The sequence below is a fragment of the Paralichthys olivaceus genome, chromosome 11, assembly GCF_024713975.1.
Source record: "Paralichthys olivaceus isolate ysfri-2021 chromosome 11, ASM2471397v2, whole genome shotgun sequence".
Classification (NCBI taxonomy): domain Eukaryota; kingdom Metazoa; phylum Chordata; class Actinopteri; order Pleuronectiformes; family Paralichthyidae; genus Paralichthys; species Paralichthys olivaceus.
In genome coordinates, this window is record NC_091103.1 from 17,000,698 (window position 1) to 17,023,052 (window position 22,355).

Here is a 22,355-nt window from a genome sequence, read left to right on the forward strand (position 1 = left end):
GAATGGTACATGTCCGTTTTATTCTGATTTAGCAACTTTTGTTAGATACTGGTTTTTGATTGTTGAGAATAAACACTTGATCTGAGTTTGAGTTTGAATTGCCGTGACTGTAACCTTATGCAGGCTTGTGTGAATCTTCCGCTTATACTCAGACCTTGAGTGAGAATCTCTTTGAAGAGATTAGCGTGCTATCACGTTGAATGTGCACACACACACTTGACCTCAGTATCACAGCAGGCAAGATGGACTCCTGACGTGCTAATAATCAGTTTCTCCTTCCCCCTCTCTCCCCCCGTCAGTGTCAGGGGAGCTCATTAGTGTGCTCTGTTACCTGTCTGCGTGTGTGTCTGAGCATCCACTCAGTGTGTTATGAGAGGATGATCATGTGGAGTCTTTCTTAGGAAATGTATTGAGCAGCTTTTACTCGCTGAAGCCACATTTCTGGTTGAACAGCAGCTATGCTCTGCAGAGACGAGGCAGCTGTTCTCATCATTGCTTTTCACTGACCCCCAGCTCAGGATCAAACACTATGGATGAAGACAAAATAGCAGTTTGGGAGGGGATGATATTTCAGAGTAAAGCTTTGAATTTACTTGTTGTGCTGAAGGTCTTTTTTTGCTCTGTGTCTCTTCAGGGGCTGCACTGAGGAGTACGAGATGAAGACCATGGAGCAGAAGTCAGAACCTGAGCCTCTGGCAGCAGGTTACCGACCCTCCCCTCGTTCGACATGGCGATGGGACAGCCCACCCATCCCTCCGGGGCTCCACAGTGCCCCGAACCCGCAGCGCTGGGCCCCCATGGGCCCCCCGCCGCCTCCACTGCCCCGCTCACACAAGACCCTGATGCCTGTTCCTTACAGAGAGCCGCAGCACCTCAACTCCAAGAGGTCAGAATAGAACTCATAAACAATTAAGTACAAGCATAGATAATATCAGATGAAATTAAAAATAACACAAGGATAAGTATCAAAGATTACATGTTTTTCTCCTGGTTAACGGCCACCCTCTCTGTGTCCCCCAGGCCAGTGAGCTACCCAGAGAACCACTACACTCTGTCCCCTGCAGGAGGCGACAGAGTCCTGCCCTACAGAAACCCCTCAGCCAGCTTCTCCTCACCCTCCTCAGGCCTGGTCGGCCTCTCCACAATGGGGCCACCTGGAATCACACCGGGCCCATTTGTGCGCTACAAACATTCACCCGACAGGTGTGTTTGTGTGGTGTTTTGTCCTCCGAGCTCTGCTCCATCACTCCTTCTGATCCTGAACTAACGTTAACGGTGTTACTCATAACAACTGTTTACTGCGCTCGAGGCGGATTACATTTGTTCAGAAGACCAGCTGAAAAATGTTGCATATTCAGGTCTGCAGTTAGATGTGTAAGAACTCACTGTCTCCATGAGGATGGATCTGTTGTGTGGGCGGCTCTTCCTCACAGTGTGGAGGCTGATAACATCTCGTCTAACAAGAGGAACATGTTTTTTACAACCACCACTCGAACTGTAGATTTTCCGGTTTAGTTATGTGTGTGTGATGTGCTTTTGAATAGTCTATGTTATGAAAAACAAGATTTAGAGACGTTAGAATGGATGTGTTTATTAACAACATAACCTCCCTCTTTATGTGACATGTCAATGTAGATATGGAACAGGACAGCGCCACCTGCTGCCCTATGAGCCCCACCTCAGCGTGGACATCAACTCCAGTGGGGAGTCTTCCTCAGGCTTCACCAGTCAGGAAAGCACCATGGAGCGCTGCAAAACAGGTTCATCACCTTTTTTAATATAGATTACAGGCCCCACATTCTTATATCTAATATACTAGTTGTGTATTTGCTACATTACTTTAAAACAGCAATAATCAATATTTTTTTTATAGTAACAAGGAATTATCTCTACAATAAAGTATTTCAGTTCATGGTTTTGGAGACTAGACTGTTTTTTATTCACTCACATAGTGTCATTTAGCAGCTTCAGAGCCAGCTGTTTCCCTCAGGAGTTGATGAAGAGCAAAAAAAGAGTAAACAGCCGCTGTTGCTGTTTTTTCTGGGGCCATTTGGGAACAGAGTTGTTAGCAATTCAACAGTTATGTTTCTGCATAAACATAACTGGTCTTGCTATGAATGTGAGTCATATATTCACTTTTTCTTTTTTGGTCTCTAACAGCTCCTGATGGAAATGTATAATTTATCTTCTCATTGCTGTGACTGTTTGATATTTCATGCTGAGCAGGTTGTGTACAGAGGATTTTAGAGCTTTGTCATAAACTGCTGCAGCCAGAAACAAACACAATGAGACAGTGAACCATAACAGTAAGGTTAAGGTCCAGACAGTTGACCAGTGAGCTGAAACTCACTTTAAAGCCTCTGTTAAGCCTAACAGAGTTACAAGTTTAGGTGATAATTCTGTGTAGGTTCATCGCTAAGAGCGACCCACATTGTTTTCAATGTTAAACTCCTTTAAGAGGGACAGATACATGAGCTCAAATTAGTCTGAAGGTTGCCACATTAATATTTGGCATGTCTGACGAAGTTGTATATTAATTAGACTTGTCTCTAACTACACACTGGTTTCTTGTGTGTATCAGAGAGTAGAGCAAAGATAACTGAATGTGATTGAGTGTGTGGGGGGAGGTCGTTGTTTAAATGTGATATAAGTATTTCATCTTCTTTGCCGACCATGGGGGTTCAATGTAATTTGCTTTAATCCTGTGTCTGTTTGTGTTTTCTACCTAGAACCCCTCTGGCATGTTCCGGTGTCAGCGTCCCGGGGACCAGGTGGTGGAGCGGGGCAGAGGAGAATCCCCAGACAGGACATCCCAGGGAAAGACTCTCCAAACAGACACTCGAAGGTCAGACTTGTCTTCACCTCATCTCATTTATTAATCTGTCACCTTCTCTGCCTCATTATTTGTCCGTCTGACTTTGGTCCTCGTATCCTCTGCAGGGCGAGACTCAGTACTCCAGTCACTCCAGCAGCAACACTCTGTCCAGTAACGCCTCCAGCAGCCACAGCGACGAGCGCTGGTTCGACGGAGGTCCTGGAGGCGACCGAGGAGGAGGCGGGGGATGCCTTGGCGACCTGGCAGACCCCGACCCTGACCTTCTCAACAAGGGAGGGTCCAACGACAGCGGGATTGACGCCTCGACCCACTACGGCAACAACCGCCACGGAAACATGTCCAACAACCAGCCCCACAAGCCCGTGCACTGCTCCACGACTTACGTCGGCATTCAGGAGCTCTCTGTGGGAAGGAGCAGCGGCGGGGGAGAAGCAAGGAGACGAGAGTCTTCACCCATCGCCGCTGAAGCCAATCAGAATAAAGGGTACCGAACGAGGACATTCCCGCCTCCTGGCTCCAGTGCTGATAAGATGGATGCTTTCAAACCCAGGTAAGAGACCAACTCACTGACGAGATGTATTTTTTATGGCGTTTTTTATGAAGTGAATATTAACTAACATCCACCTTCATATAAGAATCGGCAGATTTATCCCATATATGTGGTGCTTTATGAATCTTTCACTTCAATGCTGCTTAGCTTAATGGAGAAGGGTTGTTCTTGGTAGTGACAAGTTTTCTTAAGGTTTTAAGCGAATGAGCCACCAAGCAGCAGTTATGTATCAGCAGCAGATCACCATGGTAAAATTATGATATGTGAAAATGCATCTTAAAGGAACATGAGGGATTACAGCAGCCTAATCCTCATGAAACATACAGGTCATCATGAGATTTCCTCTGCTCGTGGACTTGTCACTGCAAACACACATCATTAACGCATACAGAGCCATTAATCTCACACACGCACACATACTCGCTTCCACCTCTCTGTGTTGGATTAATGCAGAGTGCCACTGAGTCTGATGCTGCAGTCTGTGTCTGGGATGTGCCGGATCATCAGCATACAACATGATGCAGATATGAAAAACAATTTGAGGGCGTGATGTCATTATGTTGTCACATTTGCAACCTGTCTTAGTCAGCAAGTCGAGGTGCTTTATTCTAGGTTTGAAGTGTTGGTTCTCTCTGACTTCATAGGTTTTAGAAATCTTTTACTATCTATTACTCAGCGCTGTAAGAGAAAGGATGCCATATTTTCGCATCTGCTTTGTCGACAAGTCGTGGACGGATGGCAGGAGTGCTTAAAGCCACACCTCTTGTCTTGTCACCATGAAAATAAAAAATGGTTGGCACGCCCACTACGCCTGCAGGGAGTAGAAGGAAGTGGAGTGCTACACACACACACACATACACACACACACACTTCCCAGCTGTCATACATCATTATTACTCTAAGGAAATATGGCATTTATTAATACATTAAGTAAAAATACTGGTAAAATGGTTTATTGTACTTTTGTATAAATATTTGTATCCCTAATATTTTTATATATCATAAGTCGTGCAACACTAGTTGTAAGGTGTACAGTTTATTTTGGTTAGTAGTTAGCTGCTGAATAATATCATCTGATAAATGTCCGTTGAATAATGTGGATGTTTTCAGAGAGTTGATAATCAGCTGGTTTTTACAGTGCTGAAGGTTTGGTTCAGTGGATAAAAGACGTTTCAGGCCCTGATCCTTCATGCAGCATCATGAAAACACTAGATAAATGACAGCAGTAATCGGTCATAACGCTCGTGCTGTTTACAGTAGTTGTCAATAAAGTTGTAAAAGCAGACAGCAATATAGTATCTACTGTGTATATACTAAATGGATGCCACCACCTTGAATTTTATTGAAGTCTCCGTCATCCTCTGTCTCAATCGCCTGATCAGTGAAGAGGAGGATAGAAAATGTGTCAGGATAAATAAACTGCCACACAGAGGGAACACACGTTGGGCTTTTATGCTTTTACTGTTTTCTTTATTTTACATGTTTATTGTATCTGTATTTGACACAGGATCTTCCACAACTCATACTCATTGCATGATTACGATTCCTGGATTATTGCTATTTTAATCATTGTCTCAAAAGGCTGGAAAATACTGCTAATAGACAGGTCTTTTTGACATCATCCAGCAAAAGGGTAAAAAAAAGCAGTATTTTCATTTGAGGAAAAATGATAAATCGTAATGTTGGTTTGTTCTTCCTGTGATCTAAATCTATTTTCAATTAAGTTAATGCACCTTGCATCATGGTGCACCGTGCACCATCTGTGACAGGCTGTTAAGATAATATGACTAAAAATATTATTGTATGTAAACAGGGTTGGACAAGCAGATCCAATACCAAATATGGAAACTCATTACACTCATATATAACCAGAAAATAGCCAGTAAAGGAAACTAAAGTGATGCGATTTTTGTTGTAAAACTTATTATATGGACACCATAATCAACATTATTATAATTTTTATTGGACCTATTTTTTTCCCCCTTCATTTGTCTCATTCACTTCTGAAACCAAACCTACTTGTTTACACCAAGTAGCTGTTGACCCTCTGTCATGTGTATCAGTGAGTGTTAACAGGATTCCTGTTGGACTGTGCTGTTGATCATTATGATGCATTTATCACATGTACGTCTGTGTGTCCTGTCCCTCCTCTCAGGGCCTACACGCCGCAGGGCTACAAGACTCCGACAGCGGAAAAAGCACGGCCTGTCCGAGCCGCTACAGCGACGCCCACCTCCGCTCAGCTGAGCTCCATCTCTCTGTCCAGCTCTGCCCCCAAAGCCTTATATGGAAAGAGCCGACAAACCGCCTGGCAGAACGAAGACAACAGTCCATCGCCGTCAAACACGACTGTGGCATCCAGCTCCGACAGCAGCAACAGCAAGAAGTAAGAGATGGAGGGTTTAAAACTGATATAGTGCTGCACTCTCTGGACAAAAATATTATCCTCATTCACTTAGTGGGGTTTGGTTTTTAAGTACCTGGGTTAACCGAGCTGACAACAACTTTAAACTGTCTCAGTCATCTGCAGCTAAAACATCTTTCATCACAAGTGGAAAGAACAGGCTGACAGTTTTACCAGAATTGAAGATCTATGTATATATGTGATATATGGGATAAACCTTTGACCTCATAACAACTCCCCCTCATCCCTTTACAATATTTTACATTATAATTTGTATTATTAATCGTACGTCCATCAGTATAAAATCTAAATAAATGAATGAAAATACAGAAGAATATTAAAGAAAGAGATACAATAATTTTGTGTACAAAAATGTACAAATACATTCAAATACATACAGACTTTTTGTTCCAGTAAAAAAGAGTCACAGCAAAGAATGAAAATATCAGAACTGCTGCTGAAATGTGACCTGTTGGCGGAGTCATGAGCAGAGGATTGAAACCATTGTCAATGTAGTTATAGATAAGTAAATATGATCTCCCTCAACTGTAAAGGGGCTGGAGATGTAAATAGTTTCTATTAATGTGAGGAGACACACAAAAATGACGACAAAGAACATACATACATACTATAATTTGTTTTCTTCACGCTCATGTCTTGTGTTTCCAGGCAGGTGGACGCAAATTCAAAGAACGTGTTTGGACAACCTCGACTCCGAGCATCCCTGAGGGACCTGCGCTCTCCACGGCGGACATACAAGAGCACCATCGAGGACGACCTGAAGAAACTGATCATCATGGACAACCCGGGAGAGATGCCACAGAGAGATCCAGTGAGGAAGACACTGACGCTTGTGCACCCTCACTTCACTCTTCAGTTTACAGTTGTACCTTCAAGAACGTGCACAGATCTGATCCCTGTGGTTTTTCTCCCTGTAGTCTCCCAGACGAACTTTGCAGCGCACATTTTCAGACGAGTCACTGTGCAGCGGCCGCAGAGAGGCCAGCTTTGCCAACTCTGAGAACCAAACGACTCCGACTGATTTACTTTTCACCTGCACGCTGCCCACTCGCAGACACGCCGTCTCCTCCAACCACCTGCAGAGCAAGAAGGGTCAGTTTATAATGTTGTCTTTAGGCTGGTGGTAAAAACTTCACTGCCACCACTGCTGTGTTGACTTTACCAGCTGCCTAATGGTAGTAGTTGAAAGCACTCTTTTTATGGTTGTGATGTACAAGGTATTTGTTTCCCTACTAAGCCTTGTAGATGCTGTTGTTTCCTGCAGAGGTTTGTTTACTTACTGCAGCTCTTCTCCTCATCTCTCCCCAGTGCCTCTGTCTGCATCTGAACTGTCTCTCACAGAAGTCAGGGACAAAGTTCCCCCCCTGAGGAGGCTCGATCCTGGGTTGATGCCTCTCCCTGACACTGCCTGTGGACTTGAGTGGTCCAGCCTGGTCAGCGCTGCTAAAGCCTACGAAGGTGAGTAAGGAGACACTTCAGGGTTACAGTTGTTCAAGTAAGGACTCAGGCTTCATCCATACTAATATACTTTCATATTAAAATGGCATTTTAAAACAAGTAATATCCATCCACACCTAAAAAAAATCTCACATCATGTGACCATTCATTTTCATTGGGAATGTGCATGCCAGTATAAACAGGAAGCAGATTGTCTACACTGCAGCTTGTTGCTTGGTTACAGAAAATCTATGAAAGATGGTGAAAAGTAGGATGAGAGATTCATTTTCTCAGAGCAACGATGAGGTGGAACTCTTTCTTTACGATTTTTTGCATTGACAGCTGGTAGTTGCATCGTGATCGATAAGAACCAATCAGAAACAAATGCTGGTGACTGTGCAGGTTTGGATGTGAATAAATTAGCTGAAAGTCTTTATATTTACACACATTACAACTGCTTTGAATTAACAGCCATCATATCAAAGTCATGTCAACCATTAGTCAGTTAAATGCTTGAGAAATCAAATTTTCACAAAAGTATAACTTTGTTTTAGTGCAAGATTTAAAAAAGCAGTATTAAATCCTAAACTTCCTGGTGGTTGTGAGATGTATTGTCTGGATGTTTGGGGTCAACTGGTTTCACTGTGTCTCTGTCACACGACACTCCTGGGAAAGGTAGACTGAGAGATCTGTGTATTCATCTACACCTTGTTCCCGAATCCAGATCTCTGCTGTCCCTCTTGTCCTCTGCTTCCACAGAGACAAACACTTTTATCCACTGCCCAACCCGCTGCTGTGTTCAGGTGCAACAGTGTCTTGTATCTCCAGGGACACTTTGGTGAAAAGACTCATTAATGCAGTGTATTTAAAGTCGGATCATGTGTCTCTATTGCAGCACAAAGAGCGGTTTCCCTCTTCTCACTGACTGAGCCACAGGTCGGAGGTCCTGACATGACACCAGTCATAAGTCCTGTTCAGTTCCAAACTCCTCAGACGCCACGGACCACACCAACCTTCAGCAGGTACGTCAGCTTCCCTGACAAACACCAAGCAAGCTCTGCTCTCTCTTACTACAGAAATTCAACCCCACCAAATATTCATGGCTTTGTTGTAGCTCCAGGTGATTGTTTACTTAGTCACTACTGCCACCCTGTGGTAGGTTGCTGAGATAGCATTATATACTCTGTGTATTCTCACCAGAGTAAACAGTTGTTTGTGTGTGAGCTTGTATGTTTACAGAGAGAGAGTTGACTCCATCATTTTTTTTTACTTGAAGCAGATACACAATGATAAATCCACACACACCCAAAATCAGCAAATCCTACCATCCTTTATCACCTACATCTGTTTGTGTGTGTGTGTTTTCACAGTGAAGAGGCACCCAACGAGTTGTCTGGTCGGCTCTACCACCTGGAGGTCATGTTGAAACAGCTGAATAACGATCTGGAGAGAGTGAGAACCTTAATATTTTTCATCCAGGAGGCTTTTAACCCAGGACTTAACACTTAACTACATTAACTATGTCACACCGTATTAAATAATCTTTTTTCTGATGAGTGTGTTCAAACCATTCAAGATGAAGTCATCTTAACCTTCACCATAGAACCATAGGAAGTTCTTATCATACTGATGTTTTGATTCTTTGGTTTTATTTAGCTTTTTGATGCTATAAAAACAGGGTGAAACATCATGATTGACAGCTGAAACGGACTTTTTATTGGTCAAATGTATGTATCAGCAGAACCTCGATGCTGAAGCTACATTCCACAATCACTACTGTTGAGATTCTGGCTCCAAATGACGTCCAAAACATAAAATGCTGTCACCCTTAGGATAGGATATATTAGCTTTAACAGGAGGAAGTGGAGACGCATCATCCATCTTTATATAATTATCTTAATAGCTTAATGTTTAGCAATTTAGTATTTAGCATTTAAACGTTATTAGTAAATATTTCCCCAAATGTCCTACTTTTGATAAAACTGATAAAACGTTCCAGTCGCACTGAACTGAGAAATCATTCCTCTTTTCTCCACTCCTCATTCTTTTTCCTCTTTTCTACCACCAGGAGAAGAAGGATAAAGTCGTCCTGCTCGCAGAGATGGCCAACCTGAGAGTGAACAACCAGCGTTTGCAGGAGGAGAGTCAGACGGCCAGCGAGCAGCTGCGCAAGTTCAGCAAGTTTTTCACCAACACCAACAACACAGGAAGTGACCACGGGGCTCACTCCTTAATGCACGACACTGACTCAAAGAGGCAGTGATCAAGAGCTGCAGATGAAGAAGAAGAAGACCAGTGTGATTCAGGCCTGAGGGGGGGCAAGTGTGGGAGGAAGATTCTTTCAGGAGGCGGAGGTCAGTTGCCTCACTCAGCTTCCACTGGACTGCCTTAAACCAGAGAGGGTCAGGAAAAGACTATTTTTAAAACACAACACTCCCAGAAAGTCTCACAGAGCGAGACCCTCCCTCTCTTTTCTCTGAGCCTGTTTATTTTTATAAACTGAAGTCAAAGTCTTATATACTTTCTATATATGTATAAATATACAATATAGAGTCTGCTACTTTGCCGGAGGAGTGATGAGGAGAGGAGAACCTGACTGTTTTTGAGAACACTACATCACCTGGAGAGGCCTAATACTGTTCCTGCAGCGAATCAGCCAAAAAAGACTCATTACAGACTGCATCTCCCAGAATGCACTATTAGTAATGGAAGCTCTACAGACATGGTACTGTAGATAGATGCCTGTGTGGTACAATTATCATGTATCAATATTATCTATATTTTACTGATATTGCATAACGGTTGTACTAAAGAGGTGTGTGTGTGTGAGAGTGACAGAGACTGATGGTACAGTGAATATTCTGAAGCATTACTGCACATCAATGTTTGTGCTAAAGTCTTGATTTGTTTTATTACCCTTCGGTGTGTGTGTGTCTGTGTGTGTGATGGTCTGTTAAAGAACAACTGATTAATGAACAAACCAGTTTACTGTAAAATGAAACTTGTGGGCCACAGAATTGTTCTTTCCTCTGTTTACGTGGATGAACCGTGGCCCACATGTGAAACAAGCCATCAGCGTGTGGAGTGAGTGTGATTGGTCGATGTCAGAAACTCTGTGATACCTGCATCATGTCCCTGATGAAGTGCGTTGTTTAGAATCTCCAGTAGTGCCGCATCATCTCAGATCTCAACGTACTGGATCATTATTTTAACCCCAGAACTTTTAGCCAACACTTTAAGACTTTTTTTCTCTTGTTTAAAACAATACACTTCTTTTCTTTCTTGCAGATAAAAAAGATTGATGCCACTATCACTTAAGTCAGGCCTGGTTGCCTAGCAACTGGTGTTACACAGAATTATGTGATTTAAGCAACATAAACTTGTATCATATATTTGGTTTTAAATAGCTGTGACTAATCATGGCATCCTCACTGTATTTATAAAAACAAACTAGATGTGAATAGGGGAGCACTAGAAATGCTTATTGGTGGATTTTGTTAAATCTTTGTTCAGTGTGTAGGATTTAGTGACATCTAGAGGTGAAGTTTCATGTTGCAGCGGAATACACCTCATCTCAAACATGAAAGAGAACCTGTGGTGAACTTCAGTTGTCATGAAAACTCAAAAGGTTTTAGTTTGTCCAGTTTGGACGACAGTAAAAAAACATGGCGGCCTCCACAGAGAGGACCCCCCTCCATGTTAATATAAAGTTTTAGATATAAAGGAAAACAACAATTCATACAATTTAGATGAAACACACCAGTGACAACATCTCTAGGATTATTGTAGATTCAATTTCTGCCGAAAATTTCTTTCACCTACATCTAACACACTGAACCTTTTAATATCAGTTTAATAAGTTATTGAAATGTTATGTGTTCGCAAACAAATACAATAATCTTTTTGTTAAGTTATGCTGTGGGATACAATTTAAGCCCCATCATTAATCCTGTATTTGTACATTTTGGAATTTAAAGTTTGCTGAATTTGCTGCTGTTAGTTTCTGTTCATGCTGTGAACAGAATAAATACTGGAAAGTGTCACTACATTATTAAGTAGAAAACTTGATGAAGTTCTGGATGAAGCTCTCAACTTTTTGCTGTGTTTTATAAGAAGGTTCATGGATGTTTACCATCACTGGATATTTCAGAGAAATAGTATCCTTGGAAGGTCCCGTTGAAAACATGTGTATCATGTTGACATTTAGCTGAGTCGTAACAAAGTATTTGTGTTGACAAAAACCTTGATAACCAAAAAGTGGCATCAATCGTTAAACTAAAGAAAACAAATAAGTGTATTTGTCAAAATGTCTGAACTCTTCCTGTAACTGCGTCGTGTGTGTGTGTGTGTGTGTGTGAGAAGATCGGGCCTGCAGCCAAACAGATAAAGGTTATCGTTCCAAAAAACATGGACATCTGCTGGCTTGTTTCCAGCTGAACGCTAGTGTGTGTGTTGTGATCTGCTGCGATGTGCCCTGTGTGTATGTCAGAAAAGCTTCATCAGAAGACACTTGAAGCGACGTCACTCGTCATGTGTGTAGATAGAAAAACATTTACTGTACATGGAACCTCACTGGACAACACTGACGATCCTTCATATCAGAACCAGTGTGTGTATGAGAGGATTCATCCACGTGTTCTGAACACAAGACACTTATTTATACAGCGAGCTGGCTTAATGATATTGTCTACTATATCTATTTTTCATACAGAACTGTGTGTGTGTGAATGTGTGTTGATGTGTGTGTGTTTGTGTTGATGTGTGCTGGTACTGAATGGATAACACATCCCTGCAGAGGATGAAACTTCTCTTCCCCTCTCACTTCATTCATTGACTGATGAAACTGTTCTGAACTCTCAGCCCAGATGAACAGTCACATTTTTCCTCCCTGGTCTGACTGGATCTGTTTGTTTTTCCAACTTGCTCAGGTTTCTCAATATGCTGTTAACAATGACGCTACACCATCAGTGAGGGGCAGGTGATGTGATGTACTGTGAGACCCTTTAATATTTCAGGGTATTGGTTCATTGTAGGTAAATCAAGGTTGTAATTAATTTGCTGGATTTGTTTAAAACGGCAAAATACAAAATGTTTCTCAACAGATTTCACATTATGTTTATGACAATATCTACAAATGACATATGCATTTTTATCTGTTTACCCCCCCCCCCCCCCACTCATTCTCAATACTTTTCTTTCACTGACACTAAAGGGAGCAAGTTGACTGTAAACTCGACAGAAACCTGTCATTACGTCCACAGAGGAAGTTTTTATATGTTTGTCTGTGAGTTAGCAGCATTACACAAAAACTACTGTTTACGAAACTTGGTGGAAGATTGTGGCGTGGGTCAGGGAAGAAGCCAGATCAGGGGGCAGGCCCAGGATTACTTATTTTTCTCTTTCTTTAACCTTGTGACATGGGGCCTTTTTCAACATTGTTGTTGATTTCTCTGAGAATCGTGTGAGTATTGATGAAAACAATGGGGACAGGAGGTGTGAGCTCTATTGAGGCTCATGCTAGTTTTTCTCCTGTCTCTCTCACAGAAGCCGACCTCTGCAAAGGCCGACTGTCTCTTTAAACTCAATCAAGCTGCATCACTTTTCACACACTCATAGAAATCAATCCCATGGATAAACCAGATTTTTTTGATTTCCTGATAAATTCAAGAAAATATCAAAAACACTCGGTCTCGCAATGTTAAAATAATGAAAAAAATCCTCTTCAATGAATAATGAATGTTTCTTTGGCCCAGCTGCCACCAAATAACAAAAAAATCTGTTCAGTTTTTGCATGATCCTGCAAACAAACGAAAAAACAAGATACTGCTTCAGTGTCACCAGCTCGTCAAGAGTTTTCATCTAAGTACCTTTGATACCAGTAACATTCATATATAATTATTTAGTCATTAACAATCTAAGTGATGTGGTTCACTCCTCAGAAAACTCCTGTTTATTACAGTTTCAGGTTTGACGTTGACACTCCTGTTCCTCCTTTCTCACGCAGCTTCGCAGGTGTCCCTGTGAGTTTAGTCTTAATCTTTACTTTGCTTATGGAAAAGGGGCAAGGTTTCTTTTTATACATACATATATATATACATTTTGTTCATGTTCTGTATAATTTTAAGCTATTTATAGCATACACAACACAAACTGTTGAACAAATCAATGATGCATTATTAAGGTTAATGGTTAATATTGTATACCTACATTTGTTTTTAGATGTTAAATATTTTGATAATTTATTTTTTAACACGTTGGCCACTGTCCCAGACGACAGTGTGAGTGAAGATGAGAGGGTACTGTGTGTTTTTATTTTGACGTTTTACTTCCGATTCCTGTACAAAGTTGATTCGTATGATTCTTCTGGGGTTTTTTCTGACGTCTTTTCTTCTCGTGCGTCCCGAGTGTGGCAGCAGCACACGACGCACAGACCAAGTTTGTTCATCGTTTTCTTTGGGTTGTAATAATGACTTGTACATTTAAAAGTGTAAATTATGTTTTCATTATTTTATAAAAAATATATTAAAAAAATAACGATCAGATCATTTGTTGGTTTTCATCCTATGGAGTGTAAAAGACTTTCCTCTCTTTAGATAGATAAGTGGTATGAACTGGATGCAATTCATTTTTGTATAAATGCACATAACATGCAGAGCTCAATGTAGAATCTTTACATTTCTTTTACCGAAAGTTCAGAACACCAGGATGTTTATTCTGTGTTAGAAAAAGAACAAAACAGCAAATCCTTTGATTTTGATGTTGGAACCAGGGTGTTACTTGGTGTGGACTTAATAAATGTCTGAACTGTTTATCAGCTGAACATTTATTAACTTAACCTAAATTTGCCACTTGGTCTTCATTACAGCACATTGTTTCAGATGAGTTTGACATTTAGTTAATGTGGAATCACATCATTTAGTGAAATGAAGATAAAGATCAGCAGCTTGACACCACCTGCTTTTGTTTCCCCCCAACATCTGAATAAAGTTGTTTCCCTGGTGCACACAAACACAAGGAAACATATGAAACTTACATTTTTTTTATTACAAAGTTATTTGATTTCCAACATAAAATAGAGTAAAGTACTTGCAATTTTTCCATTGACATCAGTGGGTTAACGGGACGCGTCATAAAATTTATTCTATACATTCAAACCATCTCCCACAGTGAACCAGAGAAAAGAAAACCAAGAAAATGCTTTGTGTATTTATGAATCTTTGTGAGTGAAGCACTGAACAAACATCAGGTTCATCACCCAAAAGATTCAGCATCAAGTTAGAGCAGGGGAACAACCTCAAGTTTCAACAGGAGGAGAGAGGAGAAACATTTAGGATCCACACATGAGGCAGTCGTCTTTGTTCTCCAGAGAACAAACCATGGCTGCTGTGTTCCGCTCTCTGATCTCCTGCTCCGAGACACTGGCCGGCTGCGTCTCCTTCAGCTTCTCCTTGTTCAGGGTGAACTGGATGGGGTTGGCGGCTGGCTTCGTCCTCAGGTAGTACATCCCTGTCTTCAGACCCTGTGGTGGGAGGGAGGAGAGAGGTTAACATGCTGCGTTCAGTGGTTTGTTCTCACGAGTTCCGCCAAAGAGGTTGTTTTCATGCGTTTGTTCGTTGGAAGAATTGCACCGAAAACTACTGAACTGTTTCTATTGATTCTTGATAGAAGGGTGGGGTTTGGGCTGAGAAAGAACTCGTTAACTTATGGACCAGATCCAGGATTCCCCCCCAACTTGCTGTAACATCAGCCATATTTATGGAACAGTGATGGACATTTGGTGCAACTTGATTTAATTTTGAACAAACTTGGTGGAAGGATGGGTCCTGAAAAAGAGGTAGATTTGGAGGAAGATGTGGATTCATGCCTGGATCTGGGATATTTTTTATATTTATCATTCATCAATTTATGAATATACTTATATTTCCACAAATAAACCAACTAACAAAAACTTGTCTGAGGGATTGTCCAGTCTCTGTACCGAGTAGCGTTCTCGTTCTTGTTTCCCTCTCTTCTGATTTGTCCTGCAGGTGTCACTCACTTGTTTCCAGCCGTAGAAGTGCATGCTGGTCAGTTTGCCGTAGTTTGGCTCAGCGATGTGGATGTTCATGGACTGGCTCTGGTCGATGTAGGCGCCTCGGTCAGCAGCCATCTTCAGTATGGTCTTCTGGGAGATTTCCCACACGGTTTTATAAAGCTGCTTCAGATCATCTGGAATCTCATTAATTTCCTGTTGAAAAAAAAAAACAATTTCACATTTTAGTTCAACTACAGCACTGGAGCTGAAACTGTTTTAAAGAACTTCTTTAAATCCACCATTTTTTATTTTGTTTACTTTAGTATGAATCTGACTAATGTCACAATGACAAAATAATGAAGTTTAATTCTTCTCAATGAGGAGACTTTGATCTATTACCTGAATGGATCCGTTGTGAGCGATCAGCTGGTTTTTCATCTCCTCGCTCCACAGTCCTCTCTCCGTCAGGTCTTTGAGCAGGTGAGGGTTGACGATCTGAAACTCTCCGGACAGGACCCTGCGGGTGTAGATGTTGCTGGTGTAGGCCTCGATGGACTCGTTGTTGCCCAGGATCTGGGCGGTGGAGGCCGTGGGCATCGGGGCCAGCAGCAGGCTGTTCCTCACGCCGTGCTTAGCAATCTTCTCCTTCAGCAGCTTCCAGTCCCACAGGTCGGTGGGCGTCTTCTCCCACATGTCGTACTGGAGGATGCCCTTGCTGACAGGACAGCCTTCGTATGTCTCATAGGGGCCCAACTCGGCTGCCAGCTCGCAGCTCGCCTCCAGGGCGGCGTAGTAGATGGTCTCAAAGATCTGGATGTTCAGCAGCTGAGCCTCTGGGCTTTCAAAGGGGTAACGCATCAGGATGAAGGCGTCGGCCAAACCCTGGACGCCGATTCCGATTGGCCTGTGGCGCTTGTTGGACTTATCAGCCTCGGGCACTGGGTAGTAGTTAATCTCTATGATCTTGTTCAGGTTCTTGACGATAACTTTGGTCACAGACTCCAGTTTTTTGAAGTCAAAAGTCCGCTCGGGGGTGACGTACATGTTGAGAGCGATGGAGGCCAGATTACAGACGGCGACCTCATCGTCACTGGTGTATTCAACGATTTCGGTGCAGAGGTTGCTGCATTTGATGGTGCCAAGATTCTGTTGGTTGCTCTTCCTGTTGCAGGCGTCTTTGTACAGCATGTACGGTGTACCCGTCTCCGTCTGGGACTCGATGACGGCGTGCCACAGCTGCTGAGCCTTCACAACACGCTTGACCCGCCCCTCCTTCTCATATTGGGTGTAGAGCTTCTCAAACTCCTCCCCCCAGCACTCGTCCAGCCCGGGGCACTCGCTGGGACACATCAGAGACCAGTCCTGGTTGCTCTCGACTCTCTTCATGAACAAGTCGGGGATCCACAAGCCGTAGAAAAGATCTCTGGCTCTTTGCTCCTCCTTCCCTGTGTTCTTCTTCAGCTCCAGGAAGTCAAACACGTCAAAGTGCCATGGCTCCAGGTACATGGCGAAGGCCCCGGGTCTCTTGTTGCCGCCCTGGTCGACATAACGCGCCGTGTTGTTGTAGACTCTCAGCATGGGGACCAGCCCGTTTGAGTTGCCGTTGGTGCCAGCAATGTAGCTCCCCGTTGATCTGATGCAGCTGACCGCCACGCCGATTCCTCCAGCTGACTTGGAGATGAGGGCACACTGCTTCAGCGTGTCATAAATGCCGTCGATGCTGTCATCCTTCATGGTGAGCAGGAAGCAGCTGGACAGCTGAGGCCTGTTGGTTCCTGCGTTGAAGAGCGTAGGAGACGCGTGGGTGAACCACTTCTCTGAGAGCAGGTTGTAGGTCTCGATGGCGGCGTCGATAGCTGTTTTGTGGATACCAACAGCCACTCTCATGAGCATGTGCTGCGGCCGCTCGGCCACTTTGCCGTTGATCTTCAGCAAGTAGGAACGCTCCAGAGTCTTGAAGCCAAAGAAGTTGTAGGAGAAATCTCTGTCGAAAATGATGGCCGAGTTGAGGCGGTCTTTGTTTTCAAGAACGATGTCGAGGGTCTCCTTGGAGATCATAGGGGAGTGGCGTCTATTCAGAGGGTTGACGTAGTTGAACAGATCCTCCATCACCTCACTGAACACTTTCTTTGTCTCCTTGTGCAGGTTGGAGACGGCGATCCGTGCAGCGAGGATGGCATAGTCTGGGTGTTTGGTCGTGAGGGTGGCGGCGATCTCTGCAGCCAGAGTGTCGAGCTCCACTGTGGTGACGCCACTGTACAGACCCTGGATCACCTTCATTGTGATCTGAGTCGGGTCCACGAAGTCAGAGTTCAGCCCATAGCAAAGCTTCTGGATACGAGAGGTGATTTTATCGAACATGACGCGCTCTTGGCGTCCATCTGAAAACAAAAAAAAACCAAACAATAAATCACAACTTCATTTTTCAGTAAGCAAATCAGAAATACTTTTCTTGGCAGCTCCAAAACTGACAAGAACAGTTTGTAGAGTAGTGAAAAATTTCTGGTTGTGTATCATTAGCCAGAACAATAATGGCAGCAATTTATCAATATGTACTGATAAACATGTTCTTTGTTCTTAGTGTTATTTATTTGTGCTCTCTTGCAGTTATGACTGTCAAGTTAGACCTGTTATGATAATCATCACTTCTACAGAGGATTAGTAGCAAACAGCTGTTAAAATACATTCAATTGTTCTCCTTGTTTTTTGAATGCACTGGTATCAGATATGCAAAATCCAGGTATAAGAATTGTACCGGAAGAGAAACAGAGTATTGTGTCATCTCCAGTAACAAGAAAACTAAAAAAAAAAAACTAACAATGAGTCATGATCAAGTCTGGATTCTGTCAGGCAGGATGGACCACATTTATCACACGCAAGAGTGATTTTTTAGTTAATAAAACATTTGGTTAGAATGCACGTTTCACAGTAAAAAGCCCTTTTATGAAATCAATGATTTACAACCACTTTCACACCTTGAGGTGTGAAACTGTTACAGGGAGTTGAATTTGCAATAACATTGTGATGCAGCGAGTTCAACGGGACAATCGGGATCAACCTGAGGCATAATAAATAAAATACGATCAATTGCAATGATCAAATAAATAAGCAGGCGATCAGAAATAAAGACCCATCTCATCTACAAGACTGCATCTTGTTAATTTATACTTTTGAGGTAAATAACGCGTCTGCTCGTTAGAGGAGTGAGTGTTTTCATCATGTATTCAGCCATTGAGATCCACAGAGACACTGAAGCTCCTAACTTATGTTATATCTTAAGTTTTTGGCGCCAACTGTGACAAAGGCTCAACATGGCTGAGTCCATAAACAATCATTGAATGGATCTCGAGCACATGGACTGAGATATTACATCTCTCTGTGTTAATGTCGACGTGTACGCGGGTCCGCTGCCACGTGCACGAACTGTGAGTTTGTGCAGTCTGATGTAAGAACCTGATCTGATCTCTGACCATCGCATTACACACAGTTAGCAGAGAAGCTAATTGAGGCCTGTTTCACTCCGGCTCCAGGACTTCCACCCTCAGCCACTCACCTCGCTTGATGACGTGCATGATGTCACGGCGTGGTCTCTACTCGTCTCCCCGGGTGAAACTGCAGCTTCTTCGGCTACGCGTTCAGCCTGTGGTCGGTGTCACGGTGCTCGGCTGGAGGTGAGGTCCGACTAGACTCTGTGAAGAACCCGCGAACTGTCTCTGAAAGTCCCGCTAACGTCGCTTTAGTACGGAAGACGTCAGCGGTGACGGCAGGGGGTTGCACACTGCTTGGCCAATCAGCAGCGAGAAACCGCGGGTCCGTCATGTGTGAGGACCAATCAGAAGAGTTTAAGACGCCAGCTTCCGTTTCCTGTCTTCGAATCTGGCGGGACAAAGAAGTAGGTCATTTATTGTCTTTTGTTATTATTGTCAAACGATTAAGAGATGACTGTACACTTATTTCTCCGTGTATTTTCATGTAATCCCCTATGTTTTAATATTTCTAAAACGTTAGTGAATAGTCTTAATCATTTTTTTAAAGTTTAAAAGTTCCTCTGTGTATGTTTTTAAAATTAGTTTAAATAAAAAAGGAATAGGTCATGTAACCATCAGAAGTTACAGTCCAGTTTTAATGGGCACCAGCTCATGAAAGTGTTTAAGGGAATGGAGTTAGTAGATATACATTAAACTAAACTAATAAATAAACATATAGCCTAAATATGATGAATATAATAAGTGATTTATAGTATTTATGACTGTTACGCTTTATTCTTTGGAGTGAGGGCTCTACTCGTCAGGTGCTAGGAGGAAAAGTGTTAGAAGAAGTGAAGTTACTGTTTCCAAGTTCAGCTTTTTTGTCATTTTAAATCCTGGGAATGAATTTGTGATGTTTGGCCCTCGAATTGAGACAGACCTGGATGCAGCCATTTAACATGACTATAATAGAGGATTGTATATCCAGGTTCCTGAGAGGGAAACTGTGGCTATTGTGGAATAAGCACATTCTAAATGTATTAAATAGCGTATTTCCCCAAAGGTCAAAGTGACCCACTCCAAAATAGTTCATAGGATCTCTGCAGCAGGAGGTTCATCCTGCTGCAGAGATCCTTGAAAGAAGTCGACCTTTGTTCCTTCCTTTTGCATCGTGTCAGAAGAATGTTTGTTTTTCTCATGCCCTGTAACTCATTGGATGGATATGAGAAAAAAAAAACTGATATCACTTATGGTTGTAGACATGCAAAATCTTGATGTCTTTCATATATTTTTACTTATGGACAATTAAAAGTCAAGCCCCGTAGGAACGGATAGAAGAATGAAGATATTTGTGGAATCTCTTCAATGCACTTTTCTCGTTGCTGGACTTGTTCACTGTATCAACACTGATAAACGTTGATACGTGGTATTTGTCTAAAGGTTCGTATTCTTATTAAATATATATCAAATATTATTAAAAATAAAACTACAGAAAACCAACTTCCGTCTGGATCGTCATTTCCTCTCAAGCGCGGTCTATTTGCGCGTGCGCTCAGTGCGCGCCGCTCACTGACATCTACTGCGCATGTGCGTGTGGAGGACGGAGGTCCGCCATCTTGTCTGCAGGTTGGATTCGCGGACATGGGGACTGAGGAGGAAAGCTGGAAAAACACACAGAGACCAGCGGTGAGATACAGAGTCTGAAGAAGATATTATTAAGTCATATTGAATCAAGTCTTAGGAACTTGTCTTGTCTTTTCTAAAGTCTTAGTACATGTTGAATGTCTAACTCAGGGTTTGATACGGACACAGTAAAAATACCGAGCGAGTCCAACCAGTCTGCTGATGTTAGCATGTCAGTGCCACAGTTACAGGCCGTGTATCTGTAATCACTTCTTAAAAATATACAGCTAAACCTGTTTAATGATGAGAACCAAACGTTTGAATGACGTGACACGAGCTCGCTGTGGCAGCAGCAGATGACAACATGGCCTTCACCCAGCAGCACCCTCTCGTTTATCTCCACCGCTATCCATTGTAGGACCTGACTCAGTGACTGTCAGGGAAACCAGCTGATGATGTAGAATATGTGTGTTACTGTTTGAATTCAGTTTAAAACCATCTAAAATGACTTGATCTGTTTTCCAGATGCACCTGTCTATAATCAAGGGTGGAGGACAGTTGCAGAGCACCTCCCTCCACAGCTGGGCACAGTTTGGTTGTCCTCTGTGCCCCAAATTCATCACCACACAGGGAGAGACATTACGCAGACACCTGGGGGCCCACGTACAGAATGCAGTGCATCTCCAAGGTAAGCTAATAGGAAGCGTCTGCTGTAACATTCCGTTATGTTGAGTAGCACCACTCTGTCCGTTTGCATTTTCCCTAGATTTAAGGGCAACAGTCTAAATTTTGGGGTCAGTGGATTATCTATTTTTTATTATTTTTAGCGAGCATGGCTTTTTTGTAGTTAAGTTATACTTGGTAAACTGGTAACCATTGTTGGAGTTTATAAATCTTATGTGTATATTGTATGTTCTGTCTAAAAAGTATATGTTTGTGTTTTTTATTGTGTAAGGTCATACATCTATCTTACATTACTCTTTCTTTGCAGACACTATCATTTGCCGATGCAACTTGTCGTGCAGAGACTCGGGTCATTACCACTGTCCAAACTGCACAAAAACAATTGTGCGCAAAAAAGATATTGCGGCACATGTGACTGGATGTCAGAGACCCTCTGATAAAGTGCCTGCTCCATGTGAAACAATCTCATCTCAGTCAGCTGATGTCGGCCCCTCGACAGCTTCATCATCACTGGGCTTCACTCCCTGTGATTCCCAAGAGAAGTCAGCTCACGCTCCAGGATACACGTCTTCAAACTCTGCCTCAGAGCTTCACTCTCCCCAATCTGCTCCAGAGGATTTTATTTCATCAATCACAAATGAAGACCACTGTTACACACTTTCTCCCAAAGCTTCTGTTACACCACAGTCTTCTCAACCACCCTCAGCTTCACCCCCAAAGGCCTTTGAATTGGATTTATCACCCAGAGGACAATTTGGTGCTGCACGCTCTGAAACAACAGAGCTGACATGTTTTCGTGTGGCAAATTTGAAATCAGTGAAGTGCCCTCACTGCTCCATTGTTCTTTACAAAAAAAATCTGTCAGTTCACATACAAAGAAAGCATGCAATGCTAAAAGACATCAGAGGTTCATCTCAACTCGAATATGTTGATAGAAATTGTAGTACAAGAACACAAGCGGTACCAGGCAGAGGTCACCTTAGCCGGGGGGAGTCAGTTGTAATTATCCTTTTTAAAAAAATAAACAAAGACTGAATAAATTACACTGAGTTTTAGTGATGAATTATCATGACCGCAGGGGGAAAGTGGGTGAGGGGGCAGTGTAATGGTGATTAGAAACTTTATTGCATGTGCAAAATATATACTCTTGTGGTGGATGGTTTGTGTCTTTACAGAATTAATGCGGTGGAAGATGGGAGGAAGACAAAATACACAATCATCATATAAGTATGATGGTTCTGTTCTTTAAAGTTTTTATCCAATGTTTTGCATGAGCCAGTATGCTTTATACTAATATATGCAAAATAATAATAGGAAAA

General features: G+C 42.5%; 3 protein-coding genes across 4 annotated transcripts in view; 2 read left to right on the plus strand and 1 right to left on the minus strand.

Annotated features, from left to right (window-relative positions):
- Positions 1 to 13,788, plus strand: part of sipa1l3 (signal-induced proliferation-associated 1 like 3) — a 68,370-nt gene extending 54,582 nt beyond the window's left edge. For both annotated transcript variants that reach the window (XM_069534328.1, XM_069534329.1), the window contains exons 13-24: positions 635 to 886; positions 1,021 to 1,203; positions 1,636 to 1,760; positions 2,730 to 2,845; positions 2,941 to 3,386; positions 5,542 to 5,772; positions 6,460 to 6,622; positions 6,729 to 6,903; positions 7,120 to 7,269; positions 8,144 to 8,270; positions 8,619 to 8,700; positions 9,317 to 13,788. In XM_069534328.1, coding sequence (XP_069390429.1) covers positions 635 to 886; positions 1,021 to 1,203; positions 1,636 to 1,760; positions 2,730 to 2,845; positions 2,941 to 3,386; positions 5,542 to 5,772; positions 6,460 to 6,622; positions 6,729 to 6,903; positions 7,120 to 7,269; positions 8,144 to 8,270; positions 8,619 to 8,700; positions 9,317 to 9,511 — 2,245 coding nt within the window. In that variant the 3' untranslated portion in view covers positions 9,512 to 13,788. The remainder of the gene's footprint in view (positions 1 to 634; positions 887 to 1,020; positions 1,204 to 1,635; positions 1,761 to 2,729; positions 2,846 to 2,940; positions 3,387 to 5,541; positions 5,773 to 6,459; positions 6,623 to 6,728; positions 6,904 to 7,119; positions 7,270 to 8,143; positions 8,271 to 8,618; positions 8,701 to 9,316) is intronic.
- A 483-nt stretch (positions 13,789 to 14,271) lies between these two features.
- On the minus strand, positions 14,272 to 19,021 carry LOC109630282 (ribonucleoside-diphosphate reductase large subunit). The gene is made up of 4 exons (XM_020088389.2): positions 18,816 to 19,021; positions 15,662 to 17,643; positions 15,287 to 15,475; positions 14,272 to 14,767 (listed from the first exon to the last, which is right to left on the minus strand). The coding sequence occupies exons 1-4, from the start codon at positions 18,832 to 18,834 to the stop codon at positions 14,576 to 14,578; spliced, it is 2,382 nt and encodes a 793-aa protein (XP_019943948.1). The 5' UTR covers positions 18,835 to 19,021; the 3' UTR covers positions 14,272 to 14,575.
- Positions 19,022 to 20,046: 1,025 nt separating this feature from the next.
- On the plus strand, positions 20,047 to 22,079 carry LOC109630129 (uncharacterized). Its single transcript, XM_020088147.2, has 4 exons — positions 20,047 to 20,169; positions 20,260 to 20,415; positions 20,878 to 21,040; positions 21,344 to 22,079. The coding sequence occupies exons 2-4, from the start codon at positions 20,371 to 20,373 to the stop codon at positions 22,069 to 22,071; spliced, it is 936 nt and encodes a 311-aa protein (XP_019943706.2). The 5' UTR covers positions 20,047 to 20,169; positions 20,260 to 20,370; the 3' UTR covers positions 22,072 to 22,079.
- The last annotated feature ends 276 nt before the right edge of the window (positions 22,080 to 22,355 follow it).